This window comes from Achroia grisella, unplaced genomic scaffold, assembly GCF_030625045.1.
Source record: "Achroia grisella isolate CSIRO2021 unplaced genomic scaffold, CSIRO_AGI_Agris_v1 utg50973, whole genome shotgun sequence".
Classification (NCBI taxonomy): Eukaryota; Metazoa; Arthropoda; class Insecta; order Lepidoptera; family Pyralidae; genus Achroia; species Achroia grisella.
The window spans coordinates 1-17,400 of record NW_026712903.1 but is presented as its reverse complement, the minus strand read 5'-3'; the positions used below and the strand labels follow the sequence as shown (position 1 = coordinate 17,400).

General features: G+C 44.2%; 3 protein-coding genes across 3 annotated transcripts; 1 reads left to right on the top strand and 2 right to left on the bottom strand.

Moving 5' to 3' along the window:
* Positions 1 to 331: 331 nt before the first annotated feature.
* On the bottom strand, positions 332 to 5,752 carry LOC131846361 (palmitoyltransferase ZDHHC18-like). Its single transcript, XM_059195632.1, has 4 exons — positions 5,420 to 5,752; positions 1,513 to 2,448; positions 693 to 952; positions 332 to 609 (listed from the first exon to the last, which is right to left on the bottom strand). Exons 2-4 carry the CDS (start codon positions 2,397 to 2,399, stop codon positions 386 to 388), a joined length of 1,371 nt encoding a protein of 456 aa, XP_059051615.1. The 5' UTR covers positions 2,400 to 2,448; positions 5,420 to 5,752; the 3' UTR covers positions 332 to 385.
* A 479-nt stretch (positions 5,753 to 6,231) lies between these two features.
* Positions 6,232 to 8,305, top strand: LOC131846362 (solute carrier family 35 member E1 homolog). The gene is made up of 2 exons (XM_059195633.1): positions 6,232 to 6,785; positions 7,698 to 8,305. The coding sequence occupies exons 1-2, from the start codon at positions 6,461 to 6,463 to the stop codon at positions 8,303 to 8,305; spliced, it is 933 nt and encodes a 310-aa protein (XP_059051616.1). The 5' UTR covers positions 6,232 to 6,460.
* Positions 8,306 to 12,072: 3,767 nt separating this feature from the next.
* On the bottom strand, positions 12,073 to 17,397 carry LOC131846363 (endoplasmin-like; the record flags this gene model as incomplete). The annotated part of the gene is made up of 11 exons (XM_059195634.1): positions 12,073 to 12,401; positions 12,487 to 12,650; positions 12,730 to 12,932; positions 13,351 to 13,676; positions 13,762 to 13,928; positions 14,121 to 14,304; positions 15,753 to 15,931; positions 16,381 to 16,486; positions 16,588 to 16,862; positions 17,040 to 17,294; positions 17,380 to 17,397. Coding segments are annotated over 11 exons (2,079 nt in total), but the record flags the coding sequence as incomplete, so codon positions are not given.
* Between the last annotated feature and the right edge of the window lie 3 nt (positions 17,398 to 17,400).

The window sequence follows — 17,400 nt, the reverse complement described above, 5'->3', positions numbered from 1 at the left end:
CCATTTGTTACTCTTTCACGCAAAAACTACTGAACGGATTTTTATGATACTTTATAGTAATATAGCTTATACATCAGAATAACATATGGGCTATAACATTCATGCGGGCGAAACCCTGGGCACAGCTAGTACTTTTTTTTTATGGTATCTGCGCTCTCAGCTCCCAAGACAGAGCTCTGACCTAGTACGGGGACGACTGATAATAGGAATAAAATTTAATCGTAGTAAATAAATATAAATCTATATACATATAAATGTAAATGTTAATCAATAAATATAAATAAACGATTATCAATTAAATGAAAGTCGAGGTTTCTTATAACAATATGTATATTGGGATCGAACTCGAGTCTATGTACAAGGAGAGCGAGGAGCGGGCCCGGCGTCAGAGCGCGACCACCGCCAGCGGCTGCTGCAGGGGCTGCAGGGGCGGCGGGGGCTGCGGGGCGTGCGGGGGCGGCGGGGGCTGCGGGGGCGGCGGGCCGTGCGGGGGCGGCGGGGGCGGCGGGGGCACGTCGTCCAGGTCGAGCGCGGCGTCGATCATGGTGGTGTCGTGCAGCAGCCGCAGCCGCGACGCGCTCAGCCCGCCCGCGCCCACCACGCGCACCTCTGCAACAAGCGACGCGCAGGTGAGCTTCAGCGTCCGCGGAGCCCGGCGGGGCGTGCGGGTGTGCGGGGGAGGGGGGACCCACCTTGCAGCGGCACGGGGTCGAGGTCGAGGCTGCGGTTCATGTAGGCGTGGCGCGCCGCCGCCGGCTCGCCGCTCTCGAACAGGTTGGTGTAGCTGCCGGCGGGCGCGGGCGGCGGCGCGGCCACGTGCGCGGGCGGGGCCACGTGCGCCGCCACGTGCGCCGCCACGTGCGCCGCCACGTGCGCCGCCACGTGCGGGCGGCCCGGCTCCAGGCGCAGGCCGGGCGGAGACTGCTCGTCGTCGGCCGCCAGCACGCCGCGCCTGCGACCACACGCCTGCGTCACACCCGCCCTGATACGGCCACTACTCATACTTCTTTAATTAAAGCGATCGTATCTGGTAAAAGCTAATCAGGTCATTACAGATAAACAAGAAAAAAATAAAGACAGAAACATCTCATATAAACTCGAGTCTGTTACTTCATATTAATACCGTAGAATGTCAAACGATTACCTATAAACATTTATATTGACCTCATCAATATTAGACGCCATTGTTTCTATGCTCGTAAATATTTATAATGACTTGCCGATTGCACGCACCATAATTATGAAATAATAATCTATTATTTTGATTACTAAGTAAATATAAACAGTGCTCGTAATAATAAAGTATTTTAACTGCCATATATATTTATTTATATAAAGATGTGTAATATATTTTTTTTATTGCAGAAGAAATTCATTGAGGATTGTCATATTTTTACGATCGGATGAAGCATTACCATACTTATTTACATTACATTTTAGGCTCACAGCGGTCATGTTTACGGTATACGTGTGTAATAAATGTAATAAAATAAAAAATATGTATATAGTAACCGGTCGATGAGGCTGGGCGCGAGCGGTCCGCACAGCACGTGCCAGCAGTTGGCGCAGGCGTTGCCGCGCGAGTACGGGTTCGGGTTGGAGACGCCGCGCCGCGACGAGAACGAGCCCTTGATGTCCTCGTTGGTGGTCTGGTCGGTGGACGCGAGGTAGGTGTGGAAGCCGGCCAGCCCCAGCACCGACCACACCGACAGGAAGCACACGGCCGCCACCAGCGCGGAGGCGGGGGCGCGGCGCAGCGCGGCGGCCAGCCCCGCGCCCCGCGCCTCCAGCGCCAGGTGCGACACCGCGCACGCGAACACGAACACGGCCAGGAACGACAGCGACACCACGAACGTGTAGAAGTAGCGGTAGTTGCGCCGCCCCACGCAGTTGCCCACCCACGGGCAGTGGTGGTCGAACCGGTCCACGCAGTTGTCGCACAGCGAGCAGTGCGACGCGCGCGGCGGCCGGAACATCTTGCACGTGAAGCAGTACTTGAGCTTGACGGGCAGCCCGCGCACGAGCACCTCCCGCGCGCGCGGCGGCGGCCGGCCGGCGTCCCCGGCGCCCCCCGCGCCCCCCGCACCCCCGGCCACCTCCAGCGCCGCCTCCGCGGGGGCGGCGCGGGGGATGATGCCCGGGTCGGAGAGCGCGGTGCGCAGCAGCGCCGACAGCGTGAAGGCGAACAGCGCCGCGCCCACGGCCGGCACGGCGGCGGAGACGCGCGCGGCCAGGTACGGGCAGTCGAAGGCGAAGTGCAGCGCGCACGTGCCGCAGATGAGCGCCAGCGTGAGCGCGAACACGCCCGGCTGCGGCGCCGTCATGAGCCGGCCGTCGCACCAGAACCGGTTCCGGCCGGCGAACACCTCCCACTTGCGCGTCACGCGCCGCGACGCCATGCCACCATCACCGCGCCCACCCGCCGCCGCCACGCTGCACAGCTGCGCTCTGTGCGGTCCACCGATATTCTCTTATTACCGCCTGTACGTCAATCCAGAGAGAATGAGAATGGGTCCATTACGCCTTTAGATTTACGACCGTTTCATAGTTTTTGTCACTGGCATGGCGACGAGACGTCCACCGGGTGGAAAATGAAAGCGGTCGCCTATAAATAAACATGAAAAGCACAATGATGTCACCCCATCATATCCTCCGTGCCGATTTCACTACTACGTCTCAGCCTATAAACCAGAAGAACACCTCTTAGAAACTAATTAAACAAAGCACAGTAAGAAATAGTAATAGTAGCGTTATGCCACAGGAACAATATATTTATGCAATTAAATAATAAAGACAAGTAATACCATAATGATTAACAATTAAAAAATTACAAACGTTGGTCTGACCTGACTTAAAGTAACGGTACTGTGTACTGAGGCAAGCAGAGTATAATATTTGATACATTTGAAAAACAAATGCAAGGCTAAAACCGAATCAAATTTCAAACATTTTTATATTTGGAGAAAGTGGCAGTCCAGTTCAGTATATAAATCCAATTGAGAAGAACTGGCAAGAAACTCAATTGAATTACTTTTTTTTAAAGGCCAATTATTTACAATGTATAATAAAATATAACATAGATCTAGTTACTTAAAGTAATTTTTTTTTTGGTTCCGTCAGTACACAGATGAGTTAATGTTGTTTTTGTTGATTGCTATTTTACTGCCTCAATGACGCGGCTTGTCCTAAGACATAGACCTCTTTCAATAGACTGTATTTTTCTCTATCCAGCACTTTCCTTCCCCATGTCAGTCTAGTTGATGCTGCCCTTATTATAATCCTCCCACCTGTTTTTCTGTTGCCCTCATTTCCTGTCCTGTCACAGTCGCCATGTGATGACAGGAGCAGTGGGGAGGGTAAACACACACAATAGGGTGTTGTATATTGACTGTTACATCTTGATGTACTCTAGCTAGACTAATTACTAAAACTATATATATATAACAACTGCGTGACATACGTGTCGTTAGATAAAACGTACGCTGGCACAATCTACTATCGAACGTGCTGATTTACATCACTATATCACAATATATTTAATGTAAGTATTAAAAGAATCATGAAATATAAAGAACAAATATAGGTATTTGAAAAAAAAGGAAAAAATGTAGTTATAATACTACTAATATTGCTATTAAAAATATATATTTTTAAAGCGGCATTATAAAAAATTTAAAAACTTGGCCAAAAAGAAACAAAAAATGTTAGAGGTGGACAACCCTTATCACTTAGGAGTATTAAAATAGATAGTAGCTGATTCTCAGGCCTACTGAATATGCATATAAAATTTCATAATAATCAAGCGGTCCGAGGAGTACAGTAACTAACATTGTGACACCACAATTTTATATATAAGATAAACAATCAATGGTGTTCTCAATCAACACTCTCACACTTGCATTTGTTTATCCTTATTAATATTATAAATGCAAAAGTGACTCTGTCTGTCTGTCTCACTTTCATGTCAATAGTACTGAACCAATTTAAATTAAATTTGGAACATAAATAGTTTAGACCCTGAGAATGAACTAAGTTACTTTACTATTAAAAAGTAACTTAGTTACTTTACTAAGTAACTAAGTTACTTTTTAATGCTAAAAAAGGGTTGTAAGGGGTTGAAAGGTTGTGCGGATATATCATCATTTTTAAAGCTTAAAGCTTGAATTTATTTTTTAGGCTGTTGATTAAATAAAAATAAATATTATATTCAGTTTATAAATGTTGGGTTTGGTACAGTGCATATAAAGCTATATATATTTTCCTCTACTCTATATTTTTATTATCTGATAGATTGTTGTATATAATCTTCATTCTATTGCCAATCTAAGTCCCATTCCTCCATATTCAGAGGCATGTTATAGCGATGTCAGTGTCAGATCGTTTTCAGTGTAACCACCACACATTAGTCACCGCAAATCCTAGTAATTAGGCATTTTAAACATCCGTGAAAGATAACCTTTACTACTAGTAAGACAGAATGTCGGAATGGATGAGGAATTCGACTTACTGTGTAAATTATTTCTGTTTTCTTCATGTGACATTATTGACAAAAAATATTTTATTTTCTTATTAACACAATAATATTCACAAAAAACCTTTCTTCTTCAACGAATTACCTATAATGTGTTTAATTGTGCTGATAATCTGTTGTAGTTTTATCTTTTTCCTTTTACCTATACATGAATACAATGAAACTACAATAGCAAAGATTTATCCTTGTCGGGTAAAATAAAATAGGGGATGAAAGTTTGTATAGAAATGTGTCTTTTGTCATCTATTGTATGCAGACGAAGTGGCAGACATAACTGATACATAATTTAACATTTCATTACATTCTCCATGAGTCAGTGTACATTAAGAGCTCACATTCATCTGTAATGGTACACAGCCCGTGTAGTACAATATGAAATAAACTTCATACAACAGTATTATGATATTTCACCCTTGTTATAAGCTGCAAACTCACTCCCAGCCACATTTATGGAATGACTCACAGATGTAGTTAATATAAAACATCTCCTCAGTTAATATATAAAATAATAAAGTAACAGGAAAATAAGTTACGATTTAATAGTTATAAAGCAGAACATTTACAATAAGAGTGGTCTCTAAACAAAAAGTAACACGAAACATTATTTAGTAGACACTTCTAATACTTAGATACACTTTATAAAGAATAAACTCTTTTGTATTTGAAAAATTTAATTGTTACTAAATGAATCTTGAATATCGACTGTCATATTATATTTACGAAGAGTCTTTCCAATTAGGTACTTATAGCGATTACAAAATTCCAAATTATTAGACATCAGAGATCAGAGATAAGGAGTCATCAAAGATTGTATCACAATTTTAATGGTGATTGACTAGTGGACGAAATGTACCAAATTTCATTACCCGAAGTATTTATTACACTTACTGGATCTCGTCGATTTATATCGTCATCAGGCATATCCACAAGCAATCCATTTAAAATCCAAACTAGGAGATTTTAATTATCTGAGTTCGTAGGTGGGGTTTCGGTAGTTATATCGTTTATAATGAAGTGAAATTTCAATAAAGTTGTTATATAACTAAATTAAAGGTATTATTTGATTTAAAAAATACCTAGCTATTTAAGGACAATAAAAGAATTAAATTTGAATAACAAAGCTATGTAAAAGTTTTTCCACAAAACTCAAGTTAACACTCAACTCACTAATACATACACATACACAATTGACAGCACAGATTAGAGAGCAGTGTGAAGTGTGACGTTGGTTGTGATACCTATTTCTCTATGGTGAATAACATCGATATAACGTTCTTGGTAATATAGTTGATGTTTGAACATTTATTAATAATTTTTATAATAATGGTTTCGAAGAAATATTGTAAATGTAATATATACACTATTTTCTAGTTTGCATAAATAATTAATAAAAATACATGTAACAAATATTATATGTTTTGTCGTTATATTTTCTATTTAGCGTAGTCTTTGAGGCCTGAAATAAAAATATATTATTACATATTACGCAAAAGAGAACAAGTTATAACAGAACAAGGTCAAGGGCAAGTCAATGATTGAAATAATTATTAGTGAAAGTTAATTTGTAGCTTTATCTATGGGCTAAATACGTGAATCGTGAGTCGTAACGTGACACGATGTGATCAAATGTTCTATGACAGCACCTCAGCTGTGAATTTGAATGACAAAAGCACAGAGTATTTTATGACATAACCATAGGTTACATATTAGTTAATTTATTTTTTATTATGTTAATTAATATATAAATTTTAAATAATTTAGAAAAATCATTAGACTTTTTGTTTTTATATAAGTGATAATGAATTAAAGAAGCATTCATTTTCAATGTAAAATTTAATTATAATGACATAATAGCATAATAACAACCCCTAAAATCAAATGCTAACTAGATAAGAGAGTGCACACGGTGGCAAGAGTACGTGTGGTGAAATGGGGCTCGAAGGGTCACGTAAGGAAGCGTTGGTGGTGGTAGCACTGTGCCTGGTGTGGTACGCGGTGAGCTCTGCCAGCAACGTGGTGGGCAAACTGGTACTGACGGACTTTCCTTATCCCATGACGGTTACGATGGTGCAGCTGCTGTCCATCGTGGTATACAGCCCGCCAGCATTTGCGATGTGCGGGGTGCGGCGTGAGACAGAGTTCCTGCGGCGCTACTACTGGCGGGTGCTGGTGCCACTCGCCTTTGCAAAATTTTTGACCACAGTTTGTTCCCAGATTTCAATTTGGAAGGTGCCCATTTCTTATGCACACACAGGTGAGGACTGACTTAAACAACATACAATATTTTTTCTGTAGGGGTGTTTGTAAATGTATCCCAAACTAATAGTTAGTAACATTGTGATGCTCACGATACTGAACAGACTTCACAAACAAGCAAATTGTAGGTAGGTTGGACTCCATTTTCCGCAATTGGCCTCTCATTCGGGCCGTTGTGCGTGTAGAAGCAAATTGTAGTGTTAAGTCTTAATAATATTATAAACATGGAAGTTTGTAAGTATGGATGTTTGTTACTCTTTCACGCAAAAACTACTGAATGGATTTTGATTATTTTTTTTTTAATACTGCTTATGCATCAAAATAACACATAGGCTGTATTTTATATTGAAATTTAATGTGGGTGAAACCGCAGGTACAGTTGATAATAATTTTTGAAACAATGTAGTATGAGAAGAGCAACATTTATTTTTTAATTTCTACTTTCTTTCCTGGAGAAAGTGGTTTCTTATTGACTATTGGGTTAGTAATTTGGTATACAACAACACAAATTTTTAACTTTCCTTTGTACTAGATCCCATAATTATATTAAATGTAATTGTAATATTATCATAGATTTATTAACTGAATGAAGGGATATTGTCTTGAAACTGAACTGTTGGAAATAAAAAAATATAATTTTTAGAACCATTTTACAGAAACCGATTTTGATGTATATGTAAATGTGGACATGTAAAATGTATCATTAGTGGATTTATGTACAACATGTTTTACACTTTGTGGATACAAATGGAGTTTAATGTCTATAACTGTCAGCTGATAACTGACCCGTATACATAATAATTAAAGTCCACTGTACTGTTTTAAAGACGCGCCCGTAACTAGCGAATAATGTCCAAGACGACTACTGCGAGCGTATCGCATATGTAAATGGAACCGGCCGCTCCCGCAGTGAAGGCGACGACGCCGCTGTGGACGGCGGCGCTGGCGCGGCTGCTGTTCGGGGAGCGGCAGCCGCGCGGCGTGCAGGCGGCGCTGGTGCTGATCGCGGCGGGCGTGGCCGTCGCCTCCGCCACCGAGCTGCACTTCGACTCGCTCGGGCTGGGCGCCGCGCTGGCGGCGGCCGCGCTGCTCAGCCTGCAGCACCTCTACTCGAAGCGCGTGATGCGCGACACGGGCGCGCACCACCTGCGGCTGCTGCAGGCGCTGAGCCGGCCGGCGCTGCTGCTGTTCCTGCCCGCGTGGGCGTGCAGCGACGGCGCGGCGCTGCGGGCGCGCGGCGGCGCGGCGCCGGCCGAGGCCGCGCTGCTGGCGGCGGACGGCGCGCTGGCCTGGCTGCAGGCCGTGGCGGCCTTCAGCGTGCTGTCGCGGGTGTCGCCGCTCGCCTACGCGGTGGCGTCGGCCGCCAAGCGCGCGGCCGTGGTGGGCGCCTCGCTGCTGGTGCTGCGCAACCCCGCGCCGCCGCTCAACCTGGCCGGCATGGCGCTCGCCGCGCTCGGGGTGCTCGCCTACAACCGCGCCAAGCTGCACGCGCGCGCTCGGCCCGCGCTGCCCGTCTGACGAGCCGGCCCGCGCTGCCCGTCTGACGAGCCGGCCCGCGCTGCCCGTCTGACGAGCCGGCCCGCGCTGCCCGTCTGACGAGCCGGCCCGCGCTGCCCGTCTGACGAGCCGGCCCGCGCTGACTCGGCCGCCCCGAGCCTCCTGTGCGGCTCGGTCGTCCGGCCGTAGAGCGGTGTACGCTAGACTCCGGCCGCGGTGACGCTCGTCGGAGCCCGCAGTGTATCGCCACACCGGTCGATATTTGTAGTTATGTTTTCAGCTTCACTCGAAGGTCAAACCGTCGTATAAAATCGCACTAAATTTTGTTTATTGAATTACATTTGTGCCAATCTTTTTCATTATATAGAGTGAGTATATTCTCAGTCGATTAATTGTAATTTGCCATTTCGTGAACCGCCTAGCTCTGTCGACTTCGTATAAAACTGCCGGCCGGCCGGTGCTCGTCGGCTACCGACCCGCACCACGGTGGAGTGTGTGGCGACAGTTCCTACGATATTCGTATACCTCATTCTTGTCACGCTCAGTCCTCAAGTTTTTAGATTGATTACGTATAATTAATTATTTATTTGCCTGTATTTAAATATTTGTGTGAGGAACATAAAAATAAAATAAATAGAAAGTAAATACTATTTACATGCCTGTGTAACTGAACAACTAATTATAGATACACAAAATGATGTGTTTGGTGCTAAGTTTGTAAATTATTATTTAGGTAGATATTTTGTCTTTGCTCATTACCTATAATTTTTCTATTATAAATGTCAACGTGTGTAAACATGTTAGACTTTTGTTACTCGATCACGTTCAAAGACGCTGGACGACTTTGAATATTTGAGTACGTAGACAGCGTCTAATTATTTTATATTAACATAGTTTTTATTGTAATACATGCGGATATAATTATAGAGTGCTGTTAGTTATGAAATAGACCATTTATTAACGACAGAATTTAATAATGTCATTTATCTGTTGCGTAATCAGTATTTTATTGCCGTCATTCTGTCATTCCTTCAGTTAATGATAATATAATACTGAATATTTACCGGAATGACGTCTTGACATGACGAAAGGCCGCTAAATGTATTATTTGATTGTATAATAAAAGGACCCTCTGACTATGTTATAGCAGAGACAGTTATATTTTATATATTAATATAAAATAAAATATATATTCAATCTGCGCGCAAAACAAAATATTTTTGTTGTTGGTATGAGAGGTGATTCACAATAAAATATAATTCGCATAGAAACTGTAGTACAAGTGCCCAGTTATAATCCAGATGGCGCCGCACCGCGTGTTACCATGATAGTATGAATTTATAATAAAATGTAAATGATCCTGTGAACTTAGCGTGTTCTATTGTATAAAGGCGATTTTGTGTTTATTTCTATGCGACTATATGAAGTATAGTCAGTATCCGTGAAATTTCGTCATTTCCGCCATTTATTTTGATAGGTAAGGTAAAACTTGAATTCATACTTACTATGAATTAGATTCAATCAGGAGATTATACCTATGTCACTACTGAGAAACACTCTGTACTATATTTTTTTAGCAAATATTAAGTAATTTAATTTATAAATACAAAAAGTGCGGCCGAGCCGCTATCAGAATGAATTTATTTTATTAAAATGTAAATATTTTTTTACAATTGTTTTTAAATTAATGTGCAGTTTAATTGATAACGAGACATTAATGTATATACCTATTCCTATAGATACCCTTTTAATCCTCACCTAACAACACGCTCCATGTCCACGAGCCATCAAATTTCAGTTAGTATAAAACTGGGCCGTTAAAGGTAACTCAAATACTGCTGGTTTATCAAATTTGTGTAAGACCACAAAAATTTGCACAAAGAAAATACTGTCGAATTGACAATCCTTCTTTTTTTTTTGAGTTCGTTAAAGGGTATTTGTAATGTGAAACATGCTGTGGGCCCATTTGATGGTAAACGGTTCTGTCGCTGTAGTCTATATATGTACATGAACAGCACTACATTATTATAATACCGTTCATGTGTTGCCATTCCGCACTTAACGCTGTATTTCAACACAAACACAGCTTACAAAGCAAACTGTCTGGCGGTAGAGGTACCTGTGCAAATAAATATTTACAAGATCTAGCTCGGGTAACAATTCAAACAATGTTCAAAATCCATCTAATATTATAAAGCTGAAGAATTTGAACGCGATAATTTGTGGAACTACTGGTCCGAATTGAAAAATTCATTTTGTGTTGGTTACATTTCCATTTGTCGAGGAAGGCTTTAATTCATGTAACATTATGCTACGACCAATAGAAGCGAAGCATCAGTGAAATATGTTGCAAAAACGGCGAAAATTATAAATATTTGAGGGATTCCGTTGCGTGCGCTGCTTAAACGGTTCAAGTTACCCAAAAAATATGTATGAAAGAATGATTCCTCTTTAATTCATCTAAAAAAATGTCCAAAAACAGTATGTCTATCTTTTAAGATTGACTCACTATAACCTTTTTCATGGTTATCAAATTTGGTTGAAATTAATGCATTATTTGCCCAATTATCCTTTGGGCGCGATAGTGTTTTTGATAACCATAGGAACGAAATCCCGGGCACAGCTATTAATTAAATAAAGTAACCCAAAATACTAAGCGAACAGCTATTATTCTAATAGAAACTTGGTCAACCCTCAGGGTGCCCATTGTGCCTTCAGTCTGATTGACGCATTTGGTTGTTGCGCCGCTCAACTTCAAACCTGACGGGTCACGTTTATGACCATAGACAAATTATTTACGAATATCCTAGCTCTGCAATGGACCAATAGACTACTTGACAAGTGACATTTACTTGAAAATTACTGTCATATTTTACATATTCAAGACTAAGCTTAAAGTACTTTTATTAAGTTTCGACTTATTGGACCGATTCGACTTAATATTTACATTTTTGACATTTTGATTAATACAGATACTATTATACAACCGATTAACGGCGGTACATCATATATCTAATTTAAACGTAGTGGTTTTATATTTAATTTAAATACAATTCAAACAACAGCGTCATATATTATTTAGTAATATAATTGTATGAGTAGCGAATTAATTAAAAACAATCTTCGTGAATCTTGTCAAAAAAATAGACAGTACTTATGTTAGGGCGGGCGATATTGCGTTTTAAAAAATATATTTTATTTAATTAAAACAATGAAATTATCAAAGTACAAAATGTATAATTATGTACGATCGAACAAGACTGCCATAAATGCAACAATTAATATGTAAGTTAGGTGTCAGTATTCTTGGTAATTTGCTGTTCCCGGTAGCGGTGTCAGTTTATTGCGCCACACACAGCAAGTATTTGTTCTGTAGGTAAAGGATGTCTCATACGTCGTTGAAAGAAAACAAGGTGTTATAAAATAAATATTTATTTACATTACAACTACTATGGTCGTCATACTCACGACCGTATAAAAAAAAATGCAGTCATTAACGCATAACACTTCATTGCGTACACCCAGCAACACATACAGTCCAACACACATCCTTAGACGGCAATTAGAATACGTCCCACAACTGAGAGCGTAATTATATCAAAACGAGTCTACACTGACTACCGGTACTAAAACAAACAGTCTCGGAATGTTATATCATCTTTATATGTAGTTAACACATCGCAGGTAGGCGAGTCACGAGTCGAGAGGTGTGACGGATGATAAAAAAAAATCGGTTTACGGTCGACTTCTCCGGAAATATATCTAAACTAAATTTTTTCTAAATTCGCTATTATAAGAGTCGGCATTCATCATGGAGTAGCTAAACGTGGGAGTTTCGATTCAAAATCCTATCACATATCTGCGCCGAGATAACGTCATCGATATAAGCTACGTAGAGTTCGCCGGTGGGCGAGCTTAGAGCTCGTCGTGGTCGTCCTCTGCGGGCAGCTCGGTCTCCGCGTCGTCGTCGCCGTGTTGTTGTGTGGGCGGCGGCGGTTGGTCGTCGGGGTCGTCGTCGGCGCGTGCGTCGGGCGGGAGGCCCAGCGACTGCTGCAGCATGCGCTCCACGGACTCCGCGAAGTCCACCGCCTGCCCCTCCTGCAGCATGTAGCCCGACCTGCGGACACGGGCGGCCGTCAGCGAGCGAGGACGCGGGACGCGGCACTGCAGTCGACTGCGGCGGCGCGGCGGCGCGGACTCACCTGATGGCGGCGGTGCGGTACAGCGTGGTGGCGGCCTGCAGCGTGGCCGGCTCGTCGGGCTCCTCCCGCACGCGCCGCAGCAGCTCCAGGATCATCGGGTGCCGCGGGTTGATCTCCAGCATCTTCTTCTGCATCAGGTGGTGCTTGCGCTGCGCGTCGTCGGCCTGCGACGAGAGCGGAGGCGGTTAGAGCCGTGGGCAGTGGGCGGGGTGCGGGGTGCGGGGTGCGGGGGGCGGGGGCTACCTTCTGGTGCGCGTTGGACATGGCGAGGCGCTCCATGTTGCCGGTCCAGCCGAAGGCGGTGGCGGCGAGTGCTGCGGGCGAGCGCTGCAGACGACGGGAGACGCTCGCGCGCGTCACGTGCGCCGACAGCTTCTCCGACAACCACCGCGTCAACGGCTCGAACTGCTTCTTGTACTCCTCCAGGCGCTCCTTCTGCTGGTCGCCTGCGAACGCGATACGTTAAATATATTATACGAGTACTGTCGATCGAATGTGAAGCGAATAGATCTACGAATGAAGTGACGTCGAATTGACATAGAAATTAAAGGTTAGAAATGAAAAAGTAAATATATTAAATATAAATACATTAGCGAGTTCGGGCCCCATTCAGTGGGATAGGTAAAATGGTATAGCAGTGAAGGTGAATGTTCATTCATTAGCAAGGAGCTTCTAAAATCTACATAGAAGTCACGAGTGTCGGGCGCAATTCAAGTTTCTCTCTCTGTAACTAGAACTCGACACCCATACGATGCTTTCATAAAATGGATAGAATCCTAATAGAAAGGGAATACAACGACCGAGCTACTACAGTTCTAGCCGAACGCCGAAGGCGACGACGAAACGGACGAATGCGGTACTCACTCTCTTCGAGGTCGAAGATCTCCTTGGCGATGTTCTGGAACTTCTTGCCGTCGTACTCGGGCAGCGAGGAGAGGCAGTACTCGTCGACGGCCTCGGTGAGGTAGAGGACCTCGTATCCGCGCCGCACGAGGCGCTCGGCGAAGGGCGAGCGCTCCACCTCGGCGCGGCTGGCGCCGGCGATGTAGTAGATGTGGCCCTGGCCCGCCACCATGCGGGACACGTACTCCGACAGCGACGTCATCTCCGACGAGCGCGACGAGTGGAAGCGCAGCAGCTTGGCCAGCCGCGACCGGTTGCTGGGGTCCTCCATCACGCCCAGCTTCACGCTGAAACATCACCACACGAGGCTCCGTTATAGCGCTCCGTGCCTCGCCTCCCGCGTCACCGGTCACCTACTACGGCTACACTCACTTGGTGGAGTACTCCTTCCAGAAGTGCTCGTACTCGTCCTCCGGTATCTTCTTCAGCATGTCCAGAGCCTTGCGCACCAGCTTCTTCTTTATGATCTTGACCAGCTTGTGCTGCTGCAGAGTCTCGCGGCTGACGTTCAGCGGCAGATCATCGCTATCCACGATACCCTTGAACGGAATAAAATCAATATTATTTTATATGCTGTCTATAGACACCATTTTCTAATGACATCATTTTATCAGATTACACCGGCCCATCTCGGCGTCACACAAATGGATATCATTTCCATTTTGGAATGTAAAATTTATTTAAATTTCAATAAAAATCCTTATTTATTCTAGTAGTAATCATAAGTGTACCTGTATGAAGGCGAGGTAGTTGGGCATGAGCTCGTTGAACTCGTCGGTAATGAAGACGCGGCGCACGTAGAGCTTGATGTGGTCGGTCTTGGTCCCGTAGCGGTTGAAACTGTCGGCCGGCTGCACGCGCGGCACGAACAACAACGCACGGAACGTCACCTCGCCCTCCGCAATGAAGTGAGCCCTGCACCACAAACAAAACACTAGAGAAACAACAGCAGTGAGCCCTGCACCACACACAACACTAGAGAAACAACAGCAGTGAGCCCTGCACCACACACGACACTAGAGAAACAACAGCAGTGAGCCCTGCACCACACACGACACTAGAGAAACAACAGCAGTGAGTCATGCACCACACACGACACTAGAGAGACAACAGCAGTGAGCCCTGCACCACACACGACACTAGAGAAACAACAGCAGTGAGCCCTGCACCACACACGACACTGGAGAAACAACAGCAGTGAGCCCTGCACCACACACGACACTAGAGAAACAACAGCAGTGAGCCCTGCACCACACACGACACTAGAGAAACAACAGCAGTGAGCCCTGCACCACACACAACACTAGAGAAACAACAGCAGTGAGCCCTGCACCACACACAACACTAGAGAAACAACAGCAGTGAGCCCTGCACCACACACGACACTAGAGAAACAACAGCAGTGAGCCCTGCACCCACACGACACTAGAGAAACAACAGCAGTGAGTCATGCACCACACACGACACTAGAGAGACAACAGCAGTGAGCCCTGCACCACACACAACACTAGAGAAACAACAGCAGTGAGCCCTGCACCACACACGACACTAGAGAAACAACAGCAGTGAGCCCTGCACCACACACGACACTAGAGAAACAACAGCAGTGAGCCCTGCACCACACACGACACTAGAGAAACAACAGCAGTGAGCCCTGCACCACACACGACACTAGAGAAACAACAGCAGTGAGCCCTGCACCACACACGACACTAGAGAAACAACAGCAGTGAGCCCTGCACCACACACGACACTAGAGAAACAACAGCAGTGAGCCCTGCACCACACACGACACTAGAGAAACAACAGCAGTGAGCCCTGCACCACACACGACACTAGAGAAACAACAGCAGTGAGCCCTGCACCACACACGACACTAGAGAAACAACAGCAGTGAGCCCTGCACCACACACGACACACGGGTAATAAGTACCTATGTTGTCCTATATCAAGAAATGCTGTTGAGTTTGATTATCTTATCTACACTAATACAATAAAGAGACTACTGTTCAGTACAGGTAGCAATTTAGTAAATTATTTAACCATTTGAAACAGTTTTGTACACAGACAGCATATAAATATATTGCTTGAAATTTCAATTTGGTGGAGATGGGTCACTAGTGTCGCACCAAGACATTTTCACATTAGAAATCCATACTAATGCAGATGCGTTAGTATAGATGCATATGCATGTATGACTGTCAGTCTGTTTGTGAATATTTCACAACTACTATAAATGGCATAATAATTCTTAATGACCATTTGAAGATATATTATTACATGAGGACTGAAACAGATTCTATATTATATCAAAAACAATAAGTCGTGAGGAACATCCAGTATGTAATAATGGAGGTACAAACTTGGCGAGAGGTTGCGTGCTGTCCTTGGTGAGACTCTTGTAGAACTGCGTGTACTCCTCCTCCTGCACGTCGCTGGGCTTGCGCGTCCATATTGGCTTGTTGTCATTCATCAGCTCCCAGTCCCACACTGTCTTCTCTGTTTTCTTTGTCTCCTTTTTCTCGTCGGTCGCATCTTCCACCTACAATAGTAATAAATAGCACATGAACCGCACATCCTACAACAATTTCCTTATCTATTTTAATAAATTATTTTTGGGGATATTATAGGTATTGTATCACTAAATAAAACTTTGGTTTGAGTATCTATTGCATGTTCGAATAATTGATACTTTAAGTCATGCAGCAAATGATGTCTCTTATTCTGTAATTTATCTACTTTTCTCTCCCTTCAAACCAACCATGCATCTTACAAAACAATCTGCTGGCAGCTAAGATAAGTGAGACTCATTATCGAACTTTGTAATAAATATATGAGTACAATAATTTTATAAAAGGCTAACTACACTTTTCACGAAAAATGGCTGCTTTATTATATACAAAGGTAAAATAACACTCTGTTTACATAGACTTTATATTTTTTTGATACTACAATAAATAAATAAGCAAAATATAAAGCATGGAACATTACTTGGGCATCGTCGTCTGCGTCGGCCTGGTCTGCGTCTGCGTCTGTGTCGGCCTCCTCCACGGTCTCCGTATGAGACGCCCACAGGTAAATGGGGAAGTGTGTGTGTGTGTGTGTGTGTGTGTGTGTGTGTGTGTGTGTGTGGTGTGTATGTGTATGTATGTGTGTGTGTGTGTGTGGTGTGTGTGTGTGTGTGTGTGTGTGTGTGTGTGTGTGTGTGTGTGTGGTGTGTGTGTGTGTGTGTGTGTGTGTGTGTGGTGTGTGTGTGTGTGTGGTGTGTGGCCGTACGTGATGTGCGTGCCGCGCCGCAGCGTGTCTCCGCGCGGATCCTCTGCGACGCTGAAGGAGTTGGCGTCGGACTCCCACACGTGCTGCTTGTCGTCGTTGTGCTTCGACACCACCGTCACCTTGTCCGCCACCAGGAACGCAGAGTAGAACCCCACGCCGAACTGACCGATCATGTCGTTCATCTCCTGGGTATTGCTCTGTGAATTATATATTATCATTAGAGCACGTTTTAACGTAGAGCCACATCACGATTTATTTAATTGTATAAGATTTACATCACATATCAAAACAAAATTATAAAATATTTAGAGAACATATAGTTGTTTATCGACAATTATAGCTAATTTAACAGATCACATCTATGATTAGACTACCTTTTCCGGGTCCTGCATCTTGGAGAGGAAATCGGCTGTGCCCGATTTTGCGATGGTGCCGAGGTTGTTGACGAGGTCGTGTCGCGTCATGCCGAGCCCCGAGTCGATGATGTGCAGCAGCCTGTTCTCCTGGTCCGCCTTGATGCGGATGCTCATGTCTTTGTTGGCTGCCAGCACGTCGCTGTTGGTGAGCGACATCAACCGGATTTTGTCCAGGGCGTCGGACCCGTTAGATATCAGCTCACGAAGGAAAATCTACGCAGTACAAATTAATATATCGTTTTATACTACTATAATTCACAACAATGTACGAGTTACGCAGTAGTGGGTGGGACGGCACCTCTTTGTTCCTGTAGAGCGA